The 22,557-nt window shown below is 38.1% G+C and overlaps 1 protein-coding gene across 1 annotated transcript in view; it reads left to right on the top strand.

Moving 5' to 3' along the window:
• Positions 1-22,557, top strand: part of mylk (myosin light chain kinase) — a 263,208-nt gene that overhangs the window by 231,272 nt on the left and 9,379 nt on the right. The window contains exons 22-27 of the mRNA XM_008109540.3: positions 4,479-4,781; positions 9,205-9,246; positions 9,334-9,427; positions 12,443-12,646; positions 14,719-14,936; positions 18,205-18,328. Coding sequence (XP_008107747.1) covers positions 4,479-4,781; positions 9,205-9,246; positions 9,334-9,427; positions 12,443-12,646; positions 14,719-14,936; positions 18,205-18,328 — 985 coding nt within the window. The remainder of the gene's footprint in view (positions 1-4,478; positions 4,782-9,204; positions 9,247-9,333; positions 9,428-12,442; positions 12,647-14,718; positions 14,937-18,204; positions 18,329-22,557) is intronic.

The raw sequence follows: 22,557 nt of genomic DNA, 5'->3' as shown, positions 1-22,557 counted from the left end.
GTATTCTGGTTCTTAATATACTATTACCCATAAAGTCCTGTCCACCTAGTTTCTCCCTCACAGGAAACACATTCACATGCTTGCATAGACTCAAATGGCCATGGCCATTTACATTCCTGAAAGCTCAAACTAATTTTTTTCAGAGAGCAACTTTTAAACCATTATTGTTGTGCTGAAAATTTTAACAGCACTTTCTCTTACTGATCAAAGAAAAGAAAAGAAAAGAAAAGAAGAGGTGTGAGACACGGTCAAAATATTGCAGTCACATGACACACAGAAGATCTTATGGAGAATGAAATGTGGAAACAAAGTTCACTGTAATTTCAATATTGGGGAAATATGTTCCTTTATGAGGAAAAGGCTCTGTTTACTTTAGACTTTGATAGCTATAGCAATAAATATCCTAAGCGCTCTCTCTGAATGTGTGTGTGTGTGTATTATATAGGGATGACTTACATGTCTTCCCTTCTCGAAGTCCATGTTTATACTAAAGATAGAATTCATTAGCATTAGTATGGAATGGTACCTTTAAATTACAGCCCTTTCCTCCCTTGGAAATATAAGCTGCACAGTGTGTGTTTTTCCCAGTGAAAAGCAGAATGGTTTACAGTGACCTCTAAGCCCTGCGAGTGGTAACATAGAGTTCAGTTATGGCCTTTTATGGTTTCATTTTTCTCCCACAGATGAATCTCAAGTGCAGTCTTTGCCAGCAATGTCGGCATGGACATCATCCAACAGGCTTTTGCAGTATATTAAATACCTTCTCTGGCTAAACAGCCTAGGCCATGGAAGGGAATTAATTGTTGCTTTACTTCTGCTCTTCATCTGGCAGGCAAATATTACAATAGCTAATAATAGTATGGAATGGTAATATGATCAGTCAAATTAAAATATAGCCAAGGTAGTGAAAGGAAACTACCTTGAGGACGCAGCTTTCTTTCTGAAGCAACTTTTCAGTTCTGGCAGAGAATCCTTGAATGACTGACTCCTTGTGAGCAAATCTGGCACTGAAAATTTTGATGCTGTAAGCTAAAGGAACTGTAACTAGTACAAGAATGGGCAGAAGCAGAGTTGTGCAGGTAGTGCCATTGCGTATGGACATTTGCATGCACAATTGCTTACATATTGTGTTCCCATCCAACACAAGAGTTGTGTAGCATAATTCCTCACATTAATATTATTTACACCAACCAACCTCAAAATAGAATGCTGACCATCATATATTGCCCATTTGGATTGGAGGATTCTGGGAATTGTAGTCCCAAAAAGCAACTGGTTTTATCCCTTCCTGCATTCATTTGGAACCCCTGGAAATATCAATACCATTAATCTGAGCCAAACTAAACGTGCAGAATACACACAAGTTATCAGTTGTTTCAGAATCTCTCTTCCTCTAGAGCATTCAAATGTGATGTGTCAGAAAGGAGAGTTTTGAAGCCTCGTCTTACTCCATGATACATGCAAAGTGATTTCAGCAAAAGATGATTCCAAATGTGCAGTTCTTTATGCACATGTTTGTTAAGATGGCAGATCCTTTTCTAAATGTTCAGATTACCTAAATACCTGGGAGATTTTAAAACAACTGAATATGCATTCTGTTTTTCAGCCTTTTGATTTCCAGTAATGGTTGTGCCTCCATTAGGAAAGGAATTATGGCATGTTTGGAACACATGTTAATCCTTTTTTGGGGAAAGAGGGACAAAACATCAAAATGAAGTGTGGGTTTGGTGTGATGTGGATTCTTTAGTTGTAGCCTAAAAGGAAAGTTTGCTTAGATTTTTGAGCCATGGTATAATTATCCTGGTAGGGCTTTTTGTTCTAGTGCTGCTCTCAGTCAAAATTAGAGTGAGCTAAAAAAAAGTCACTTGTCCTTCACCAGAGTTATCTGGTTCCTCTAACAACGTATGTGTGTGTGTGGCTCATGGTGTACATTCACATTATTACAGAGCGCATTGAATCCACTTACCCTTTCATACACCAATATAGGCAAAACTCTATTACATCCCCATCTATCTAGTAAAGGAGGGTAGTTCACAAGAGTTGCCTACGATGAATACAAGTTTCTGTAAAAAGAAATCTCAGCCTGAACATTATCTTATGTGTTTGTATATTTTTCCATGCTGCCAATGTTTTGTTCCTATATTTAAAAGTTGTAACATTATGGTACCATAAGATAGGACACTAAAAAGCTTCTTAAAATAAATTAAAGGTTTTAAAAGTTGATTTTGGAACTTAGTTCTACAAATCTAATCAGTTTGAAAAAAAACATCCATGTTCCTTCATCATAACTGAGAAACCCTTTGTTGGTCTGAGGTCTGCTAGTTCTCAAATACAATACAAATTAGTCAAAATATTAGCAACCATAAATAATTTTACTTGCTATGTTTCCAGCTGTAATGATTTTCCCCCTGCGCTTCAGGATGTTCTGAAATGCAAACACAAAAGTACATGCAGGGACAAACAGTACTTTTGTGTTTGCTGCTGCCATTTAGTTTTCAGGTTCCTAGAATAAGATCTCAACAGGGTGTAAGCAGCTACTTAGTGAATATGTTAGTGATTGTAGAGTTAAGCTGTGTCAGTTTATAGTACTTTCCTCCACATACAAGGTGACATCTTTGTGGGACTGGGATGGTAGAAATGCCTTGTTTATATTTTTTTAAAGAGCTTTTTGTGTTTACCATTCAAGTACAAATCCTTGGAGAACCCATATGTTTTAATCCTGGAATCTGTTTCATCATTATTTCCTAATTTGTCTACTAAAGTGTACAGTTTGTATCTTCCTTGACTATAGCTAGCTAACTTCTTTTTTTAACTGTTGCTCATTATTTTATATTACTCTTTCAGCATTATAACAGTTATCTGAAGGGTATAAAATTGCCCTACAGAGCAAGCTTATGTAATTCTTTTGCCAATTGGTTGCATAACAGGAAACAGAACATGAGTAGTATTGTGAAGTTAGTCTTGAGTGTCTCATACTAACACAATATCATTTTTATACTGATGTGTTATATATATATATATATATATATATATATATACACACACACACACACACACACACACACACACACACACACACACATAGTCTCTCAGGAAAAATAAAAAAATCAATTTGTGAAGTATTCTATAGAAGACTTAGTAAATCTGCTTTAGAACCTACGGATAGCAAGTTATGATAATTGGATCTTGCTCCAAGAGGAAAGATCTCTGTCAAGGACTTTATGTCCAAGATTTTATTAATTTGCATTTGTTTCCTCAAATCAAATTATTTATACAGTATATGTCAGAAATCCCAAGATGCCATGTACTATGCCATATGTCAAGCTTAATTATTATCAGAAAGTGAAGAGACCGCTGAACTTTATTGAGTGGAAGTGACATTAATGTTACTATAAAAGTCTGGACTTTATGCAGGATATTGCATCATATACCGTGTTTCCCCAAAAATAAGACAGTGTCTTATATTAATTTTTGCTCCCAAAGATGTGCTAGGTCTTATTTTCAGGTGATATTTTATTTTTCTATGAAGATGAATTCACATTAATTGTTGAACAAAAAATGAACATTTATTATATACTATACAGTAGTTGTCATCACAAACCAACATAACCAAACAGACTGTGAATCCTATCAAGAATTTCTTGTTACTACCATTATTTCCATGTACAACAATCTATGGTACGTACATTTACCAATCCTGCAAGTTCTGGCATTCTGTTTGGCGGGCATGCTTCCAAATAAAAACTTTGCTAGGTCTTACTTTCGGGGGAGGCCTTATATTTAGCAATTCAGCAAAACCCCTACTAGGTCTTATTTTCTGGGGATGTCTTATTTTTGGGGAAACAGGGTAGTAGTACAGTAACAAAATTCTAACATCGCTGTTGCTGAGTTACTTCTGTTTCTTGCAGTCTGAAAAAATATATTGAACACAAGTTAAAAGTAAGAGAATGGTGAAGGTTGACAGCCCTTTATCCTTCAGCTCTCACCTTGAGTTCTTTTCCCATATAAGGCCAACATGTGTCCTACAGCACATTGTCATGGATGAAGTTTCAAATCAGGTATGGGGAAACTTTGACCTGCAGGCCACATATGATTCAACATCTTTTTTACAGTACTAGGACTCCAAAAAAGTACATGTGCCCCTTAATTAAAAATATATTGTTTAGTCACAAATGTAGTTATTTGTTTTGTTTCACCCTTCAAATATCTTAGAATGTCAGCTAGAAATGGTACAGATACTGGAAGAGATGTGATATCATTTCCAGGGTGCTGGAAATGCAGAACTGAAGCACATCAGAAAGGCATGGCAGTAAAATTATCATCATAATCTCCACACTCAACATTATTGCATGGATAACTTGATGAACGTACCAAAACATCCCAGAAACTGCTTCTAACTTAACCAGGATCTTCCTTCCAATGAAAAATGAGATGATGGATTTGTTAAGACCTTCTCACATTCAATTTCATAATTGCAGATAAACCCGATCCTCCAGCGGGAACACCTTGTGCGTCAGATATCAGGAGTTCTTCCCTCACCTTGTCATGGTATGGCTCCTCTTACGATGGTGGAAGCGCAGTGCAATCCTATACTGTGGAAATCTGGAACTCAGTGGACAAGAAATGGACAGATCTCACAACCTGCCGTAGTACTTCCTACAATGTCCAGGACCTGCTGCCTGACAGGGAGTATAAATTCCAAATCCGAGCTGCTAATGTATATGGAATAAGTGAGCCAAGTCATGAATCTGAGCTAGTAAAAGTAGGAGAGAAGCAAGAAGGTAAGACTTTGTCACCACAGAGATTGTGTTTGTGTTTGTCTATTGTAGGGCTTCCACCTTCAGTGCAAATTATCTCTTTTCTTAGGCTAAATTTGCATAAGTTTAAACAATCTTTTTGTGATGTGTCTATTTGTGTACTGGATGATTAGACGATCAAAGCTTTTTGTGTGGGGCATGAACATATCAGAGGACATGGGTTTCAATGCCTTGGAAAGATATGTACCATATTTGCTCAAATCTAGTGTGCCATCGAATGTAATGCGTACGTCAGTTTTCAAAACCCTGAAACCAAAAAACTTATTTGCTGGCAAATGTAATGCACAGCTGCAAAAAGTGCACTCTTAGAAATTTGGCCAAAAAAGATGTGCATTACATTTGCTGCCTGCTTAAAGCTGCTTCTGTAAAAATCAGAATGTTAGGACACCAAATTAAAAAGAAAACCAAAGAAATAGGTAACCCTTCCCTCAAGGAGCCTTTACTTTCATTCTGCATCAACCTTGTGTGAATCTATGTAGTGTAGATAATGCCATGGAGGGCTATGCTGGGGTCCTAGAGTTTAGCCCCCAAATCTCCTTAGAGCTGCAAAAGGGAACCACAAGCAAATCTCATGGAAAACTCCCCCTGACTTACTGAAAGGAATTATGGGGACTAAATACTCCAAAGACAATCACCCCAAAAATAGTATTTAGAATCTGTACCTACAGGATTCTGCAGCTCGTAGTTTAGGGAGGGGTTTCCCGTTCTCAGCAAGAGAACTCCTGGGTGCACTGAACTACAAGCTTCAGAACTCTGCAGGTTTTAAAGTGGGACAGGAAAGTCCTATCTGATCTTGCTAGGGAAGATCAGTGTTAGTTAATGTTTGAAAGGGAGACCCTCAATGGTAGGTTATATTTCAGGGGAAGGAGTTGGAAAAAGCACTTTGTGGGGCTCCCTTGGGCAACAGATTCTGCCTTCTCCCTCTCTCTCCCTCCCTCCCCCCCTCCCCCTCCCTCCCGACTGGGGAAGAAGGCTGGACTTCAAAAGTTTCCCAAAGTCTTCCATTTGGCTTCACCTTCTAAGTCTTTCTCCACCCCGCCGCCCTCTCTCTGTGCCATCCTTCCTCATTCCCACCCAGCTGGGGAAGAAGGATGGGGTTCAGAAGGTTTGCCTTCAGCTTTTGACTCTCTCCTCTTTCTTTCACAGGGAGGCAAAGCAGCCCCACTTCTCCTCTGTTTCCCAAGTTGGGAGTCAGGGCAAAAATGGTTTGGAAAGGAAAGCGGGCACCATTTCACCTCCTTCCCCAACTTTGGGGATGAAGGAGAAATGGCTTGGAGAGAGAAATGAGCCCATTTCTCCTCCTCTCTCAGCTGGGAAACTTGTGAGGTGAAGGAGAAACGCTTGGTGAGGGAAGCCCCTGGTCCACCATCAGGCGGAGGCTAGCGAGTTTGCTAGTTTCAGCTTGATGGAGGGGCAAAGGCACCTTTTGGCACATGATTGCAATACACCATCAGTTCTGATGCATCTCAATTTTGGTAAAGCAGTTAAGCCAAAAAAATGTGCATAGGATTCAAGTAAAAAATGACTTAACTCAGATTTGGGAATTCTGGTCGAATATTAGTTGATAACATTATCCTGTCAGAACAGTGGTATAGTTGGAGCCCCAGGTGGCGCAATGGGTTAAATCCTTGTGCCGGAAGGACTGGGGACCGACAAGTCAACAGTTCGAATTTGGGGAGATTGAATCCGGGGAGAGCGGGTGAGCTCCCTCTGTCGGTTCCAGCTCCATGCGGGGACATGAGAGAAGCCTCCCACATGATGATAAAACATCAAACATCCGGGCATCCCCTGGGCAGCGTCCTTGCAGATGGCCAATTCTCTCACACCAGAAGCAATTTGCAGTTTCTCAAGTCGCTCCTGATAGAAAAAACAATGGTATAGTTGAGGAGAATTGGTGTAGCACAGCAGTTAAGATCATGATCTGGAAGTTTTATCTCAGCCATGATCTCATTCCCATAGCTAAACTCATCTATTGAAAGTTCCTATTATAATCCATGTTCTCTCTCACTTAATCCTGGTGTGTGCAAGGGGCAGTCCCCTCCCCCCAAAGACCTGCAGCTGACCTCACTGCCTGGGCAAATCTACTTGCAAAGTCCACACACACATTCTGAACCAGTCACAGAAACAAATTGGTAGACCAATAGATTTTGAATCCTGTTTAAGTCAGGCACACAGCTGAGAAAACAAAATACAGACACCTATGTGGTGGACAAGTTGAAGATAGGAGGGCAGTCCCATATTAAATCCATCAAATGATGATGTTACCACAGGATGAATGTGTCCAGGTCCACTTTTTCCAGAAGCAGCTGCTAAAAAGCACTTGTGGCTACGACCTCTGCCTGAGCATCTAGTAGCAGCATCAGATCCAAAAACATTGGGCCTGAACTTTTAGGGTAATTCTCACCCATCAGTTTATTAATAGGAGTTATTGTTTCGCAAGAACAAGGCATTCTGGCCAGGTAGCCTTTGACTGTGCAAATATAGGATGCTAAATGTATTTTAAAATGTCAATATTAGATGTGTACAAGGCCCAGAACTGTTGGAAAGATTCTATCCTTATAATATTTAGCATGTATACATTGTCTTGGAGGGCTCACTGGTTTTCTAATCACTAGATCTGTATTCATAGTTGCAAAAGCCATGCAGAATGGATCAGTATAATAATCAGCTATTCTAAGTGAATCTCTAAGCCTGCGGATGTAGCTTGTTGAAGGCTACCTAGCAAGTTCATGGCTGAGGCAAGATTAGAAGCAAGGATTTCCAGATTCTTATCTCATCCACTTAATGTAACACCTACTATATTTAATTTGATTTTCTCAACATAAAGATATGACCAAGACTCTCGGAATTTTAGGAGATGGCATAGTTGGCAATGAGACAAATTAGGCAATAGAGGCCAAGAATAAACTAATATGTGGTAGCCCTACATCTGTGTTACATTGCACAAGGCTTAATCATATTCCCGTTATTAAATTACATTTATTTACATTTATTTATTTATAATACGTACTTAACAAAATAATTTCAGACAGAAGTTTTTGCATTAACAACTGTGTAGTCCTTCAGAGTGGGCATGCTGGGAATAGAATCGGGCCATCTGATTGCAAAGCAAGTGCCCCATCGCTAAATTATAGTTCTTCAAAGATTCTTCAGTTTGGATACTTACAAAGTATGATGAGGATTGAAAAAGTTACAATATATAATAATACAGAACTATAATATTAATGCTGCCCCATTCAAAACTACTAAAGAGCAGAAAATATTAGTTCCTTTACATGAATTTCCTTTACATGAAGTAAAAAGGAATTAAGTTAATAATGTGAATAGCCTATTTCTCAATGCCGATGTTTGAAAAGAAGGAAAGTTCATATAGAACTTTAGTTCTTACATTTTTAATAATCACCTCCCTCCATTGTGTTGTGTGTACAGTGAGGACATGAATGATAAGGAGCAAGGAAAAAGGAGTGAGCATGACATATGAGGAAAGCACATATTGTAGCCAATGTGCAAGGCTTGTATTGAGAAGAAAGGGGGAAATAAATTTTGCTGTTCAGTGCTTTCAAATTGTTTCTGACTTAAGGTGAACCTAGCATGGGGCTTTCTTGGCAAGACTTGTTCAGAGGAGGTTTGCTCTTGCTTTCCACTGATGAAAAGAGAATGTGATTTGCCCAAAGTCGCCCAATGCGCTTTTATGACTGACTGCAGATTTGACTCCTGGTCTCCAGAGTTGTATTCCAACATTCAAACTATTACTCCACACTGGCTCTCAAATAAAACATATTGCAGTCTTATAAGAAATCCAAATGCCAAAACAAGTGTCCATCTTCCACACCAGGAAACTTCTGGTGGTGCTTTTCCTAGTCTGGTCTGCCATGTCATATAAATGCTACTGTTGGATTAATCCCTTACACACAAACACATACAATCTTTGGCATACCATTAGATGAAAGGCTGAGCTATTTGTCAACTTCTTTCCTTGCAAAGTATGTTTGAGTCAAGGCATGGGAACAATATTGAGGAAAACCACTATGATTAAGCACTGGTGAGAAGGACTGGTTCTGCATCGTCCTATACAGCTGTTTTCAGTTTTCTCAATAAGTGTGGGAGGAATAGCTGAGGTAGGCTTCAGAGAAGAAGTAGGTTAATGCCTGATGTGACTTGACACTCTGTGCTAGCCACAGTCCTTAATCCACTGGTAAAATGGCAGCAGGGTCCGAGCATTCTAGTACCGTAATACAGGCTTCATGACCACCATCAATCTATTCATGATCCATCTGTTTTGACCATCAAGAACATTTCAGAACCCAGGAATGAAATTTAATACTATGTGGGCATCTGCAAAACTTGTAATGTTGTGGGATATATGAACATATTTGCGTATTTATAGGTCCCAAAGAGGAAGAAGAGCAAGCCGAAGCATCGGATGATGGTAAGAAATTTACTGTCTCAGAACTTTTGTATTTCTAGCATGTGAATCGTATTGTAATTAGATGGATTTTCCCCTGTCACCTTCTAGACGAGAAAGAAACAGAGATTGACTATCGGTCTGTGACTATCAACACAGAACAAAAGGTTACAGAATTCTACAATATCGAGGAAAAACTGGGATCGTAAGTTTAACAATATTTCTTTTGCACTGCTGTTGTAGGAATGCTACATTGTCTTTATGAAAATGCATAATCATGTTGTCAAATTTATTCATGCTTGGTCCTGATAACAGTTCCTGCAGGAAATTTAATCTAGTTGGGAAATGTAGTTAAAAAACAACCCAACTTTTCCATTCTCTCTGGGTGTATTTTATCTAAGTACTGCCATTGCCAAACCAACACTGATTGGGCTTCTCTTAAGATTTAGCCTCCTTTATAGATTGTCTTGTCAATTTTCCCTTATTTATCTCTGTTCTTCCTTGCTAGTTTTCCCCTGTCTTTCCAAGTGGTGGTGGTGGTTGCTGCTGCTGCTGCTGCTATTGCTTTTAGTGGACTTTCTGAACCAGAGCTCTTGGTTCATTAGAGAAGAGTAAAAAAAGAATGAAAACATAACATACATTGTGTTGTCTGTAATTCTCTTGCCCTTCCTTCATTTTGTCATTAACTGGTTAAATTGTTGTCATCTAGTTGCATTGAATTATGGTGGCCTTAATTGCTCAAGTTTTTTCAAACTTCTGACTTCTACCCTGACTCTCAATCTCTTTCTCCTTTTCTCTCTAATTATCATGGTTGGTACTGAAGAAAGGGTGCAAGCACCCTTTCAGATTGATATCATCTCCCCATCATTGCTGGATCCTTGTGGTTACTCGAAGTGAAGCAATGTTTCACATATAAATTGTAATGGAGCCATATAGTTTAATATCGGAAATGTGTGTCCTCCTTTCTTTTTTAGAGCATTTTCAGTGCTCTAAAAGCAGCTTTGAGTCCCCTTTGGGGAGCTAAAGTGTGGTATTATTATTATTAATAGTAATAATAATAGAAATCCAGAAATGCCTAGGGTGAAAATGGAGCCTATAAATATATAAAGTATTTCAAACTAGCTTAATTTGTGACGTGCAGTTTGACTGAATGTCCACTTCACACCATGCCATTTTGCAGCTTCATTATATCCCCTTAGGGATAATAAGATTAAACCCTTTCCCTTGCCAGTAGGAAAGATCCCTCGCTGGGATTGGTTGTAATCTCAAAGCATACAAACTGAAAGTTAATAGCACCTGCTTAGAGAAGTCTAACTCAAAATTGCCTGTCTTTGGCTCTATGAATGCAGCTTTTTCTCTCCCCTCCCCCCCCCCCCCCCCCCGGAACAAAGTTCTTGTAAAATTTATTCCTTAGACATGAATTTCCTCCTCTCCCCCAGGAGGCCTGGCTTTTAACCAGAAATGCTGAATTCTGTCCTATTGAGACTTTTTCCTTTGGTATATATTAACTAGGTCAACCAACCTTCTGCCGGTAGTAGTAGGATCTCAGATGTAATAATGCATAGCATATATGAAACCTATAAAACACATGTAATGAGTTCTTCGGCTGAGAAAACCCACTGAACTCATTTCTGCATAAATGTATATGTAGGGTCACACTTTTAATGAAGAATCAAAGAATTGGAAGGGGTCCCATAGGCTGTCAAGTCCAACTTCCTGCTTGATGTTAGACTCATATACTGGACTCCAGCTAGAAAAGCAGGTCGTTGTTCATCCTCTTTTTGAAGATGTCCAGAGAAAGGGACTCTATGGCTTCTCTAGGTAGTTGGTTTCATTGCAGAATCGCTCTTACCACCAGGAAATTTCTTCTAATGTTCAATCAAAATCTACTCTCCTGTAATTTGAAATTATTAGACCTGGTCCTAGCTTCTAGGGCAGCAAAAAACAAACCTGCATTTGTTCCTTGTTGGACCTAGAGAGTGGTTAGCTGCAGAGGAAATAAACATAGTCCAAAAAAACTGATGAGGCTTCAGAGGTATTCCACCCAGAACTGTTGGAAGATTGTTCCACATCTCCAACCAGCATAACAAAAAAAGAAAAGAAAAAAGCCCTGCTGTACAAGCCAAAAATATCACATAAAGAGATCTGCACACCATGTAGCACTCTTGATACATTTCACCTGAGCTTTCTTCAGTTTCCTTTTAAAGCTTAAAAAAATGCTACCTGGCACTGCTTTACTTTTGACTCAAAAAGATTCTGGAAATGCATCTAGAACAATACAGTGATGCAGCTGTCTTTTTACTATATCAAATGTAGATGATTCTCAAAAACTAAAATTAAATTTTGAAATCAAAATGAATTTCCTGAGTATGGAAAGAAGCTACTACTAGTAGAAATGTGCATGTTTTTTCACATCAAAGGCTTTGGTTCACAATATCACATTGAAAAGTTTGTACATTATGTGTTATTGAAAAACTCTGCTTGAGCTCCTGAAGGCTTCTGCCAAAGTAAATTAAACTGGACTAGTCTGGCATCTGATGAAGTGGACCAGAGTTCACAAAAGCTTCTATTAGAAATTTCTTTTTCTCAGTTAATCTCAAAAGTACAACAGATTTCTTTTATGTATTTTTAAATGAATTAGGTTGGCAAACACAGAATCTGATTTTTGTATGACTATTTCACCATATACTTATTGTCTCTCTCCATGCGACTCCTTCCTCACTGATCTTAGTGCCTGCACAACTTTTGAGACCAAGATTCACAGAAGCAATTCCAGGGCATCAGACAGCTTGTTCTGCTATTATATATACAGTAGAGTCTCACTTATCCGAGCTTCACTTATCCAATGTTCTATATTATCCCAAGGCAGTCTGCCTTTTAGTAGTCATTGTTCTTGTGGTAAATGTTGCAATGTTTTGGTGCTAAATTTGTAAATACAGGAATTACTACATAACGTTACTATATATTGAACTGCTTTTTCTATCAATTTCTTGTAAAACATGATGTTTTGGTGCTTAATTTGTAAAATCATAATGTAATTTTATGTTTAATAGGCTTTTTTCTTAATCCCTCCTTATTATCCAAGATTTTCGCTTATCCAATGTTCTGCCAGCCCATTTATCTTGGATAAGTGAGACACTACTGTACATGTACAACGTGTTGTATACTGACCCATAAGCACTTGTAAATGATTTCATAGGAATTATTCTGCACTTTTCAGGGGAAAATTTGGACAGGTTTTCCGGATTGTGGAGAAGAAAACTGGAAAAGTTTGGGCAGGGAAATTTTTCAAAGCCTATTCAGCTAAAGATAAGGAGAACATAAGACAAGAGATTGGCATTATGAATTGCCTGCACCATCCAAAGCTTGTCCAATGTGTAGATGCCTTTGAAGAGAAAGCAAACATTGTCATGGTCTTGGAACTGTAAGTATGAATCAAAGGAAAAGTACTTATGTTAAAGTGTTTATACTCTTGGGATCACAGCCTTACATCCTTACGAAGGTTTCTTGAGGCTCTAATATGCATGTTCTCCTCTATTTTACTGTATATGACATTTATTTTATTCACTGTATTTGGTTTACTGATTTCCAGAACTGGCAGTTTGCATATCTAGCTAACCAGCTTGGAAATTTGTTCTTAAGGTGAATAAATCTAATGACATGCTACAAGTATCCAGCATGGTGCTGGATAGAGCATTATTCTCCACAGAATTATGCTACTACTCCTTGATTGTGTTTTTTATTGTATTATTGCCTTCGTTCTTCTTCAGAGTAGCTTCCCAAATTCTTTTTTAACACCCATAGATGACAGTAACTTCCTTCCTGTCTCCCAAGATGAATTTACTAAAAGATTAGTCCTAGTGGCATCAGTATCGCCAAAGAGCATTTTTGCTGGATCATTCACTTTTGGGAGCTGGAAAACTTTACTTCAGAGGATGTCAGAAGCAATTTCCAATCTGGCATGAAGTACCTTCTTTCTTAAATAGGAGGCTGATATTTCTTTATTCTTCAGGTACACTATAGGACTTCTGATATAAGATTGTTTTTGTTACATGCAAATTAAGTTCCATTATGTACTATTTCCACATTTCTCACATACTGTATGTATTTATATACAATCTAATTTTTTAATTTAAATAGTTACCCCAAAAACCTGGTTTGATTTACCCATGGGTCAATGTCAGTATTTTAGCTTAATTTTTTATCAGAAAGAGAAACTACCCCTTCCTCTGAGTAGAGTAATAAAAGACCATTTTGAATGCCTAGGTGGGAAAATGGTGGCGGTGGTAGCCATGGGAAGTGCCCCCCTGTGGCAGTGTTGACATTTTCCCGTGTTTGCAGAATGGCCCTCGATTATCCATGGGTCATTTCACAGTCTAATTTTAGCATTAAAAGATGAATCCAATTTATACACCAATATTGGGAGTTTTGACTGAGGCATGAAGGTGAGAAACTCCGTTCCATAATTCTCATTGGCTGCTACTTTCTATTTTACTCTGTTAACAGGGAAAGAATGGAAAATATCAGTGTCTTGATCACTAGAGCAAAATATTAAGATAACTCTGAGGCTGCTCTGAGGCCCTATCTACACTGCCATATAATGCAGTTCAACTACATTGAACCACATTATATAGCAGTATAGACTCATATGATGCGGTTCAATGCAGTTTAACTGCATTATATAGCAGTGTAGATGGTGCCTAAGAAAATGGTGCACAGATTTCCCTTTCCTCCTCCCATCCCCAGCTTCCTGCCTTTAAAAAGCAGCCACAATGGCATGGCACAGAGATGCAATCATGTTATGTAACTTCTTCGTAAACTGAAGATTTATTTTAGACCCAATAATTGACCAAGTTGCAGATAGTGGGTAAAATAAATTATACATACATATAAAGCCATCCTACCGAGGTTGGAACCAAGATCTGGCAGCCCTGATGGAAAATAAAGGAATATGCAACGTTTGTTGGATTGTGTACAGCATTGCACAGGATTCATTTCTTTTACCTCCTGAAGCTACTATCTTTCAAAAACAATTTAGACTAGAGTACATGTATTCTACTCATGTACATATTGTCTGTCCTAATGTGGTTGTTTTTTTTATTTCCACAAACAACCACATTTAGTTTTACATTTTTAGTGGTGGTTGAAATTTCTAATCTTCTTTATTTCACTGTTATGTTTAGATTTTAAGTTGTTTAATTCCATTGAATGTTAATGTACACTTTTGGAAGATATTCTCTGATGAAAGTATCATGCATGTGCATGTACATTTTGGCCAATAAATGAAAATAAATGCTTGATAGATGCTGGACCAAATAAGTGCTTGGAGTACACTGAAGCAGCCCCTTGGTTCATTTACCCTTCCCCACCTCCTTCTCCTCTCGCAGAATGCATCACTTTAACACATCTAGGTTGTCTTCCCACATTTTTCATAACAGTGTGTTTACCTATTCAAAATTCTTTTTTTAAAAGAATCTCCTTTTAATTTTATTTTAGTGTTTCTGGCGGAGAACTCTTTGAGAGAATCATCGATGAGGACTTTGAACTAACAGAGAGGGAGTGTATTAAATACATGAAACAGATTTCAGAAGGCGTGCAGTACATTCATAAGCAGGCCATTGTGCATCTGGATTTGAAGCCTGAAAATATTATGTGTGTCAACAAGACTGGCACAAGAATCAAGTTGATTGACTTTGGACTTGCACGAAGACTAGGTAAAATAAATAAATACATGGTGTTAATACAAGCAGTTTCATAAGAACTGTGAACACCTTAAGGAGCATTTTCTGATACATGAGACCTCAGACCCACTGTTTTGCATTCAAAACTGACGTATATCCCATGGAAGACAGGTTTGAAGAGATTTACACTTTGGATGACCATAGTCTCTCCTAATTCACTTAGAACAATGGATGCCACTCTTTGGTTTTCCAGGTGTTTTCTACTTCAGCTCCCAGAAGTCCTCAAAGTTGGTCAAGCAGCCTGGAGCTCCTAGGAATTGAAGTCCCACACAGCTGGGGGACCAAAGATTGAGAACCGCTGACTTGGAATGAATGATCTCAGAATGGTCTTATTCAGAGTTTCCAGAGCTTCTGAGCAGCCACTGAAAGCCCAACTCTCGGTTGCCCTTTTACTGAGCAGCCCTGGAGGCTTCCCAAAGAGCAGTGCCGGCTGACTAGACTTCAGAAGGCACTGAGTTCATGTGGAGGACAGACAGAACTTAGTGCTTAACAGTGGGATTGAAGATAAGGATGTTTGGGAGATTTAGTCTGTATCCTGCTAACAGATCTGATCAGCTCTTCCTGGTCTGATGTGCCAATCAGGGTGTAATTACAATTCAGGGTTTGCACTTTTCTAAACGTTGCAGTGTGTTGTTATCACATAAAACTAGCAAAATACATCTTTGGTGGAAAATATTTTCTGAATTGTATGCATTTACATAAACTATGTTTATAAATACTTCTTTTCTAGAGAAATCAAGAATACAGTAGAGTCTCACTTATTCAACACTCACTTATCCAACGTTCTGGATTATCCAACGCATTTTTGTAGTCAATGTTTTCAATATATCATGATATTTTGGTGCTAAATTTGTAAATACAGTAATTACTACATAGCATTAATGTGTAATGAACTACTTTTTCTGTCAAATTTGTTGTATAACATGATGTTTTGGTGCTTAATTTGTAAAATCATAACCTATTTTGATGTTTAATAGGCTTTTTCTTAATTCTCTCCTTATTATCCAACATATTCACTTATCCAACATTCTGCCGGCCCGTTTATGTTGGATAAGTGAGACTCTACTGTACTAAATTAAGTACATGATATACACTACATTTTGTACAGATTTGTAACAAAATCACACATTGATCAAGATTCTACATAGCTAAATAAGCATCTGGGACTCCACTATAGCTCCATTTCTTTGCTGGGTGGGGAGCAGAAGTGGAGGTCAGAGTCATGTCTGGTTTTTTTCCCCTTAGCCTGAGGCAAACTGAGGACATCTTCCACCAAGAACCAGAGGTCTCAGAGGATGACACCATTTGGTTTGCATTAGATCATGGAATCATTGCCAGATACTTCTCTAATTCCCTTCACTCTTTACCCCCTAGAAAGCATTCATTCATGGGGGGCTATTCTAATTCACCATTTGATTGCTGGTGCAGGTAGAAGAGATTATCTATCTCTGTAATTACTTTAAAAGACCATACATAGGCAAGATAAACGGACTTACACCTGCGTATGGCACTTACAGGATGCCCGTCACAATTGCATAACCAATACAAACATAACTGACATGAATTAGAAATAAACTGATTTCTTACATTAATGTCTACAGAAAGTTTCCTCTCCAGCAAAATAATACTGGATAAAATTTTGTCTAGCACTCACAAAATTATAGGGCAAAACAATGTTGAATAGAAGTGTAGCTAAGTTGTAGTGTACTTATTCTGTTTATCCACACAACAACTATGTGAAATCGAGGTCATATCTGTCTCCAGGTAATCCCATACAATGCTTGAGAGGTGATTTGAACTTAAATCTCCCTCACTTCTGCACTCTAGTCACTTCACCAAAGCAGTTGGGTTCTTCCCCCTGTATCTAGATTTTCAAATGTAAAAATTGCTGGATGAATTCATTCCAGACATTTTTTAGTTTGCCCTCTTTGTAAATTCCACAGAGATAACACAGAGAAAGAAGTATATGATCATATGTTTTCAACCTCAGATCTTTCTTTTTCCTCATTGTATTGTCACCAGTAATTAAAAGAAATGGTACAACTAATCTCCCAAGCTTTGAAGTCATTTAAATTAGTTAAGACCACTGGGCCTTTTGTGGTCAGTTTCTGCAAATAATTAGTTGTTCTGTTTTGCTGGGGAATGCCAAAGATGTAGCACGATAGTTTTCCTGACCTTTTTTGGTATGTTTAGAACTTCACATGTGAGGACTGGGGGGCATTTTCCTTGTGTGGGGTGCCTTCTTTGACTTTTTTTTTCAAAGTAGAAATTGATTTGTTCTGCATAGGGCACTAAAAGGGCCTGTTTCCAAAAATACTTTGTCCTTGTCCAAAGTTGATTTATATAATGTACTGAAGTGCTGATCTGGAAAAGTGGTAAGTGATAACCTTCACATTAGGTCTGTTCCATGAAAATACAATCCTAAACTTTATTTCATGTTCCTTGAGACATTGGTCAGTCTAAGAAACATTCTCAGCCTCAAAGGAAGGCAAAAGTGACCCCCCCTCTGATTTTTTCGGGGGGAGGTCACTTCTGCCTTCCTTCAATGAGTTTGTCTTTGGTTGCCATAAGCAGGCAACAACATGAAGGTCCACTGCAGCAACAGCACGAGTACCTCTGCCTGAGAAGATGGGAACCAGTGACCCTCCAGAAGTTGGGCTCGCAACACCCATCAGCCCCTGTCATCATGCCCAGTAGCTAGGGATAACAAGAGTTGTATGCAATACATGAACAGCTACAGGTTGTGCACACATGTACTCCATCAGTACATGAGCCCATATTTAGGTGCATGCATTCTGTCTTTGTGCAATATTGGAATTTTTAATCCAATAAAAATCTTGGGTTCTATTTGTATCATCTACAGAATTGGGGAGGAGGGAACAGTGGTACCCTTCTGCCTTTCCAGTTTGTTATCTAAAATGGTTGAGAAGTGGCAGGTTCTCTCCTCTCACTGGACATTGAATCTTCTGGTTACAGCTGAAAGAAGGTGCATCTTGGAGGCCACAACCTGCTCATCCCTATTGTTGGGTTTACTGCGTTGATCTGGGCTCAAATCCCTGCTTAGCTTTGAAGTAGTCTTGGGTAAATTACAGTTTCTCAGCCTGTTTTATTTCTAGACAAGTTGGGAACTTGCCCTGGGGCTGTATCAGGACAAAGAGAAGTATTAAAAAGAACAAAATATAGGGAACAGATTATTTTTACTTGGTACATTTAGCTTTTTTTTTCCTCTTACATTTCACAGAAAATACAGGTTCTCTGAAGGTCCTCTTTGGGACACCAGAGTTTGTGGCGCCAGAAGTTATAAATTATGAGCCTATTGGGTATGCTACAGACATGTGGAGCATAGGAGTCATCTGCTATATCTTGTAAGTAAGCTGCCAAGTGAGATCTTGAAAGTTTTTCCAATCTTGTTGATGAAAAGCTTATTTCTGATTCAAATGGGCATGCATGTGCACATACTCACAGACTCATATATATGGAATAATAGAATTGGAAGATACCTCAAATGCCAATCTTTCCAATCCCATTTTCCAACCCCATTTTGCCATCCTGACAGATGGCCATCCAGATTCTGTTTTAAAATCTCCAAAAAAGGAGACTGTATCACACTCCAAGGAACTGCATTATTCCACTGTCAAATAACTTTTACCATCAGGAAGTTTTTTATATTGCTTAGGCAGAATCTCTTTTCCTGGAGTTTGAATCCATTGCTCCGTGTCAAGGGTTGCATTCACACTGTAGAATTAATGCATGGCTCAGTGATATAGAATCCTGGAATTTGTACTTTGACAAGGCAGAGAATGCTATACTCCTTGTAAAACTGAAACTCCCATGATTCCTTAGTGTTGAGCCATGGGCATTAAATTAATGTCAAAATGTCTTAGTTCTACAATAGTCTCTACATCTGGAGAAAACAAGCTTGCTCCATCTTCAACATGACATCCTTTCAGTTATTTAAACATGGCTATGCTATTACCCCTTAACCTTCCCCAGGGTAAACATACCCCTAAACTGCTTCTCTGAGGACATGGTTTCCAGACATTGCGTGCATTCCTGAGTCTCTCTATATACCACAGCAGATCAAGGCATTATACAGAAAAGCCCTTTAATTCTGGGTTATACTTCAGCCAAACACTCCTCTTTCTTCAAATCCTCTTTTTATTGGAAACTCCCTGGAACATATAAATTCACATCTGGATCAAGGCTTATTGACATGTTAATGCCATATTTATGAAGCAGAGAATGTTGTATGTTTCCTTATTAAATTCACAGCATTTCTACCTATCTGTCAGGCATAGTCATTCACAAGTGCCGTAGTTCCTTCTTAGAAATCAACCTGACATTTGCTTCACTTAATCATTGGGAAACGTTGTGAAGGAGAATATTATTAAAAAATCTGCAAATTGAATTATTTTGCCATTTTCTATTGTCATGTAGACAGCTGGCCCCCTCTCTGATTTATCAAGTTAGATGTAGAATTTCCAGCTAGTCATGTATTGTCACTCTGGATTTCCATTTGTTGTTTATTAGAACAATGTCTGGAAACTAGCAGCACATACTGCAAACACTATGGGAACTATAATCTTGAGAGGTGATTCCAATGAACCCATCATAGTCCCATGTGCACCCCATAAAACCGTTCTGGGGAACTGGGAAACCTAGAACTGGTTTTCAAGAGAGCCCAGAAAACTGCAAGGGAAGGACAAGAGTCAGTCGTACCATTGATCTGGCCAGCTCACCATTGGTTTTGGAATTATTATTTTTATTGCCACTAGACCATTTATTTCTCTTTTCTCAGTTTCCATATTTGTTTTTACTCTGAATGTCCATGTTTACAGGATGTTAGTGGAGATTTCACCCCATTCTAATTCATTTGAATGGCAAGTTAAAACTATAATGTGTTTTCATGTGCTTTCTGATATTGGTTCTGATCTTGGAGTTTTTTCTGTTACTGTTAATTCCTCTTTCCTGGTATTGCTGTTTCCCGCTTTCTTTTATTACATAAGCATCCTTTGATTTAGAGTGCTATATATTCCATAGGCTGTAGATCCTGTCTGATCTTGAAAACTAAGCAGGGTCAGCCTTAGTTTATAGGCTATATTGTAGGCTATATTTTAGAAGAAAAAAACTGGCAAAACTACATCGGAGTATTGTTTGCCTAAGAAAAACTAATGGAATTAATGGGGTCACATAACTAAATAGGCAACCCAAAGGCAACACACACATCATATGATTTGATGTTATATATGCTGCCAAGATGCTCTGAGACTTCTTTTAGGTCAGAGATTTAGAATATAAATGAATGTATCAATCAATACAAAAAACGGTAACAAAGTCATTCTTAGCAAGGTTTACCTTTATTCTTTGTTCCTAAAACTATATTTTGCAGTCCTTTGTAAACTCCCATATAAGCAATTTATTCCCTGTACTGTTTTCTCTAATTTAGATTTTCTCCTCTATCCTTCCATTTGGTCTGAATTATTGTATTGCTTATTGGTTCTCTGTAGCTAGTGTCTCTTGGCTTTGACTGAGCATTGATTTTTCATGATCCTGTACAGATTTAAAATATTCAGTATCACTGTAATGGTGTACACCCTATAATTTGCACTAACAGCTCCATTGTAATATTCATTTCTAGAGTGTGATTCCTGTGCTCTAACTTAAAAACCTTTTACCCATACCTGTTTTTTGCAGAAGACTTAAACTCAGAAATGTAGGTCTTTCTGGTCAATTTCCATTGATGTAATTTCATGAGCAAAAATATTGTGTCTATATTGTTTCTGCTTATTGAAATGACACCATTGGACACCTGAACTATATATGTAAGGGTAGCAGCAAGCATAGTTTCTGGCTATATCGCTAGTTTTGTAGTCAGCCGCAGAAGTGTCGCAGAGCTAGTCCTTGCAACTACTAGTGTGCCTAGTGATCCCAAATACAATTGTGCTACTCCTTGCACCACTGGAAAATGAATGAAATCCCAGTGATATGATGTCATGCTGGATTTTAGTCAATTTTTTTCTCCAGATGCTGATTGTGACATTGGAGAATTGACCTGGGTTTCATTCTAGCCTTGATCATGCAAAGGATATACAGCTCTGTTCTGCCTCTATTAAAATAGATGCCCTTAATAGACTTTTGAGCTTGCCATGGTTCCCTTGCCAGGAAGATGCCTAGGTTAAATACCTGGAAAATATTTTTCCAGTAAACAGTTCACTGTTAGTTATGGTAGGAACTGCAAAGCTTCAACTTAAACCCACTTTCTAGAAGTTGCTGCTCATATTTTTACTTGGACTTTAAGATTGCAGAAATGAAATAGTTTCCATGGTTTCTAAAAATATTGCTCCATCACTCTTTTACATGAGTATTAAATAAAACTGAGATCAGAGAACTGGGTCAAGAGTATTTGCGATAAAGATGGAGACATTCTAAAGATAAATTTCATTATGTGTTCCAGCAGTTTCTTTTCCTGTACTCCCTATATTTCCCCTTTCAATAAAAAAAATCATGGTTCTCTCCAGAAATATATTAAAGGCAGTGTTTTTTTAAAAAAAAACAACTTTATATGTCTGTTTATGCCTTCAAGTTCCCTTGCGTCTTATGCAATTGAATAGTTCTTGTGGCATTTCAGGTCTATAGTTCAGAATGGAGCAGGCTTTCGAAATGGAATTTAGTGTTGTATAATTGTTACTTTTATTAAAACATCCCTTGTTCTGTCTTTCCGTTTAGAATTAGCTGGAGACAACTTGTTTGTTGCTTCATACTTTCAAGTTATCTCTGAATTATGGAACTCTATCATAGGATTTTCTTGGCAAGATTTATTCAGGGGAGATATTTGGTTGCCTTCCTTTAGGGCTGAGAGAGTGTGATTTTCGCAGTGAGATCCCATGGCCGAGCCAGGATTTGAATCCTAGTGTCTCAGCATTCTGATCCAACACCCAAACCATTATACTATGTTAGTTCACAAACAATAAAACAGTATTGAATGATATAGTGTTGCTATCCAATGTCTGTTGAAAAGCAAACATCTTTGGTCACTGTCAAAAGCCTCTCCCAGTCAAACAGAATTGATTTTCTAAAGAGAAAATGCCAATATACATGTAGGATTTACATGGGTTTACTTCATGTAAATCCTTCCCTATCATACTGCTCTTTTTATGTATTTCTAAAGATTTTTTTCACATTTGTGAAATTTTACTGCAAATCCTCTGAAATGTTTTGACCAGTTTTTTATATTTCATATTCCCTAAGATCAACATGGCAACTCAATTTCCTATGTAATAATTTTAAATAGAGACAGTTCAATCACAACCGTGAGAAAGATTTATAAGCAGGTGAGTTGTGTACTCGCTGCTCACTATCAAGTGTGCTGCTTTTCCTTTTAATGGTCCCTCATCCTTAAATCAAACTTGGACGAGACACTCCCTCATGTGACTTTTCAAGCAGAGATGTCGGCTATGAAGTGGAATGCAAGGGCACCCTGGCTAAAAATGGGTGAATACTCACCTTTCCTATATTGTGCACTGCCATGCCGTTGTTGTGGCACCCATTCTGTTTGCTAGGTATCTACATTATTTCTTTCTAAGTGGACTACGAT

This window comes from Anolis carolinensis, chromosome 1, assembly GCF_035594765.1.
Source record: "Anolis carolinensis isolate JA03-04 chromosome 1, rAnoCar3.1.pri, whole genome shotgun sequence".
Classification (NCBI taxonomy): Eukaryota; Metazoa; Chordata; class Lepidosauria; order Squamata; family Dactyloidae; genus Anolis; species Anolis carolinensis.
This window is presented reverse-complemented; position numbering and strand designations above follow the sequence as displayed.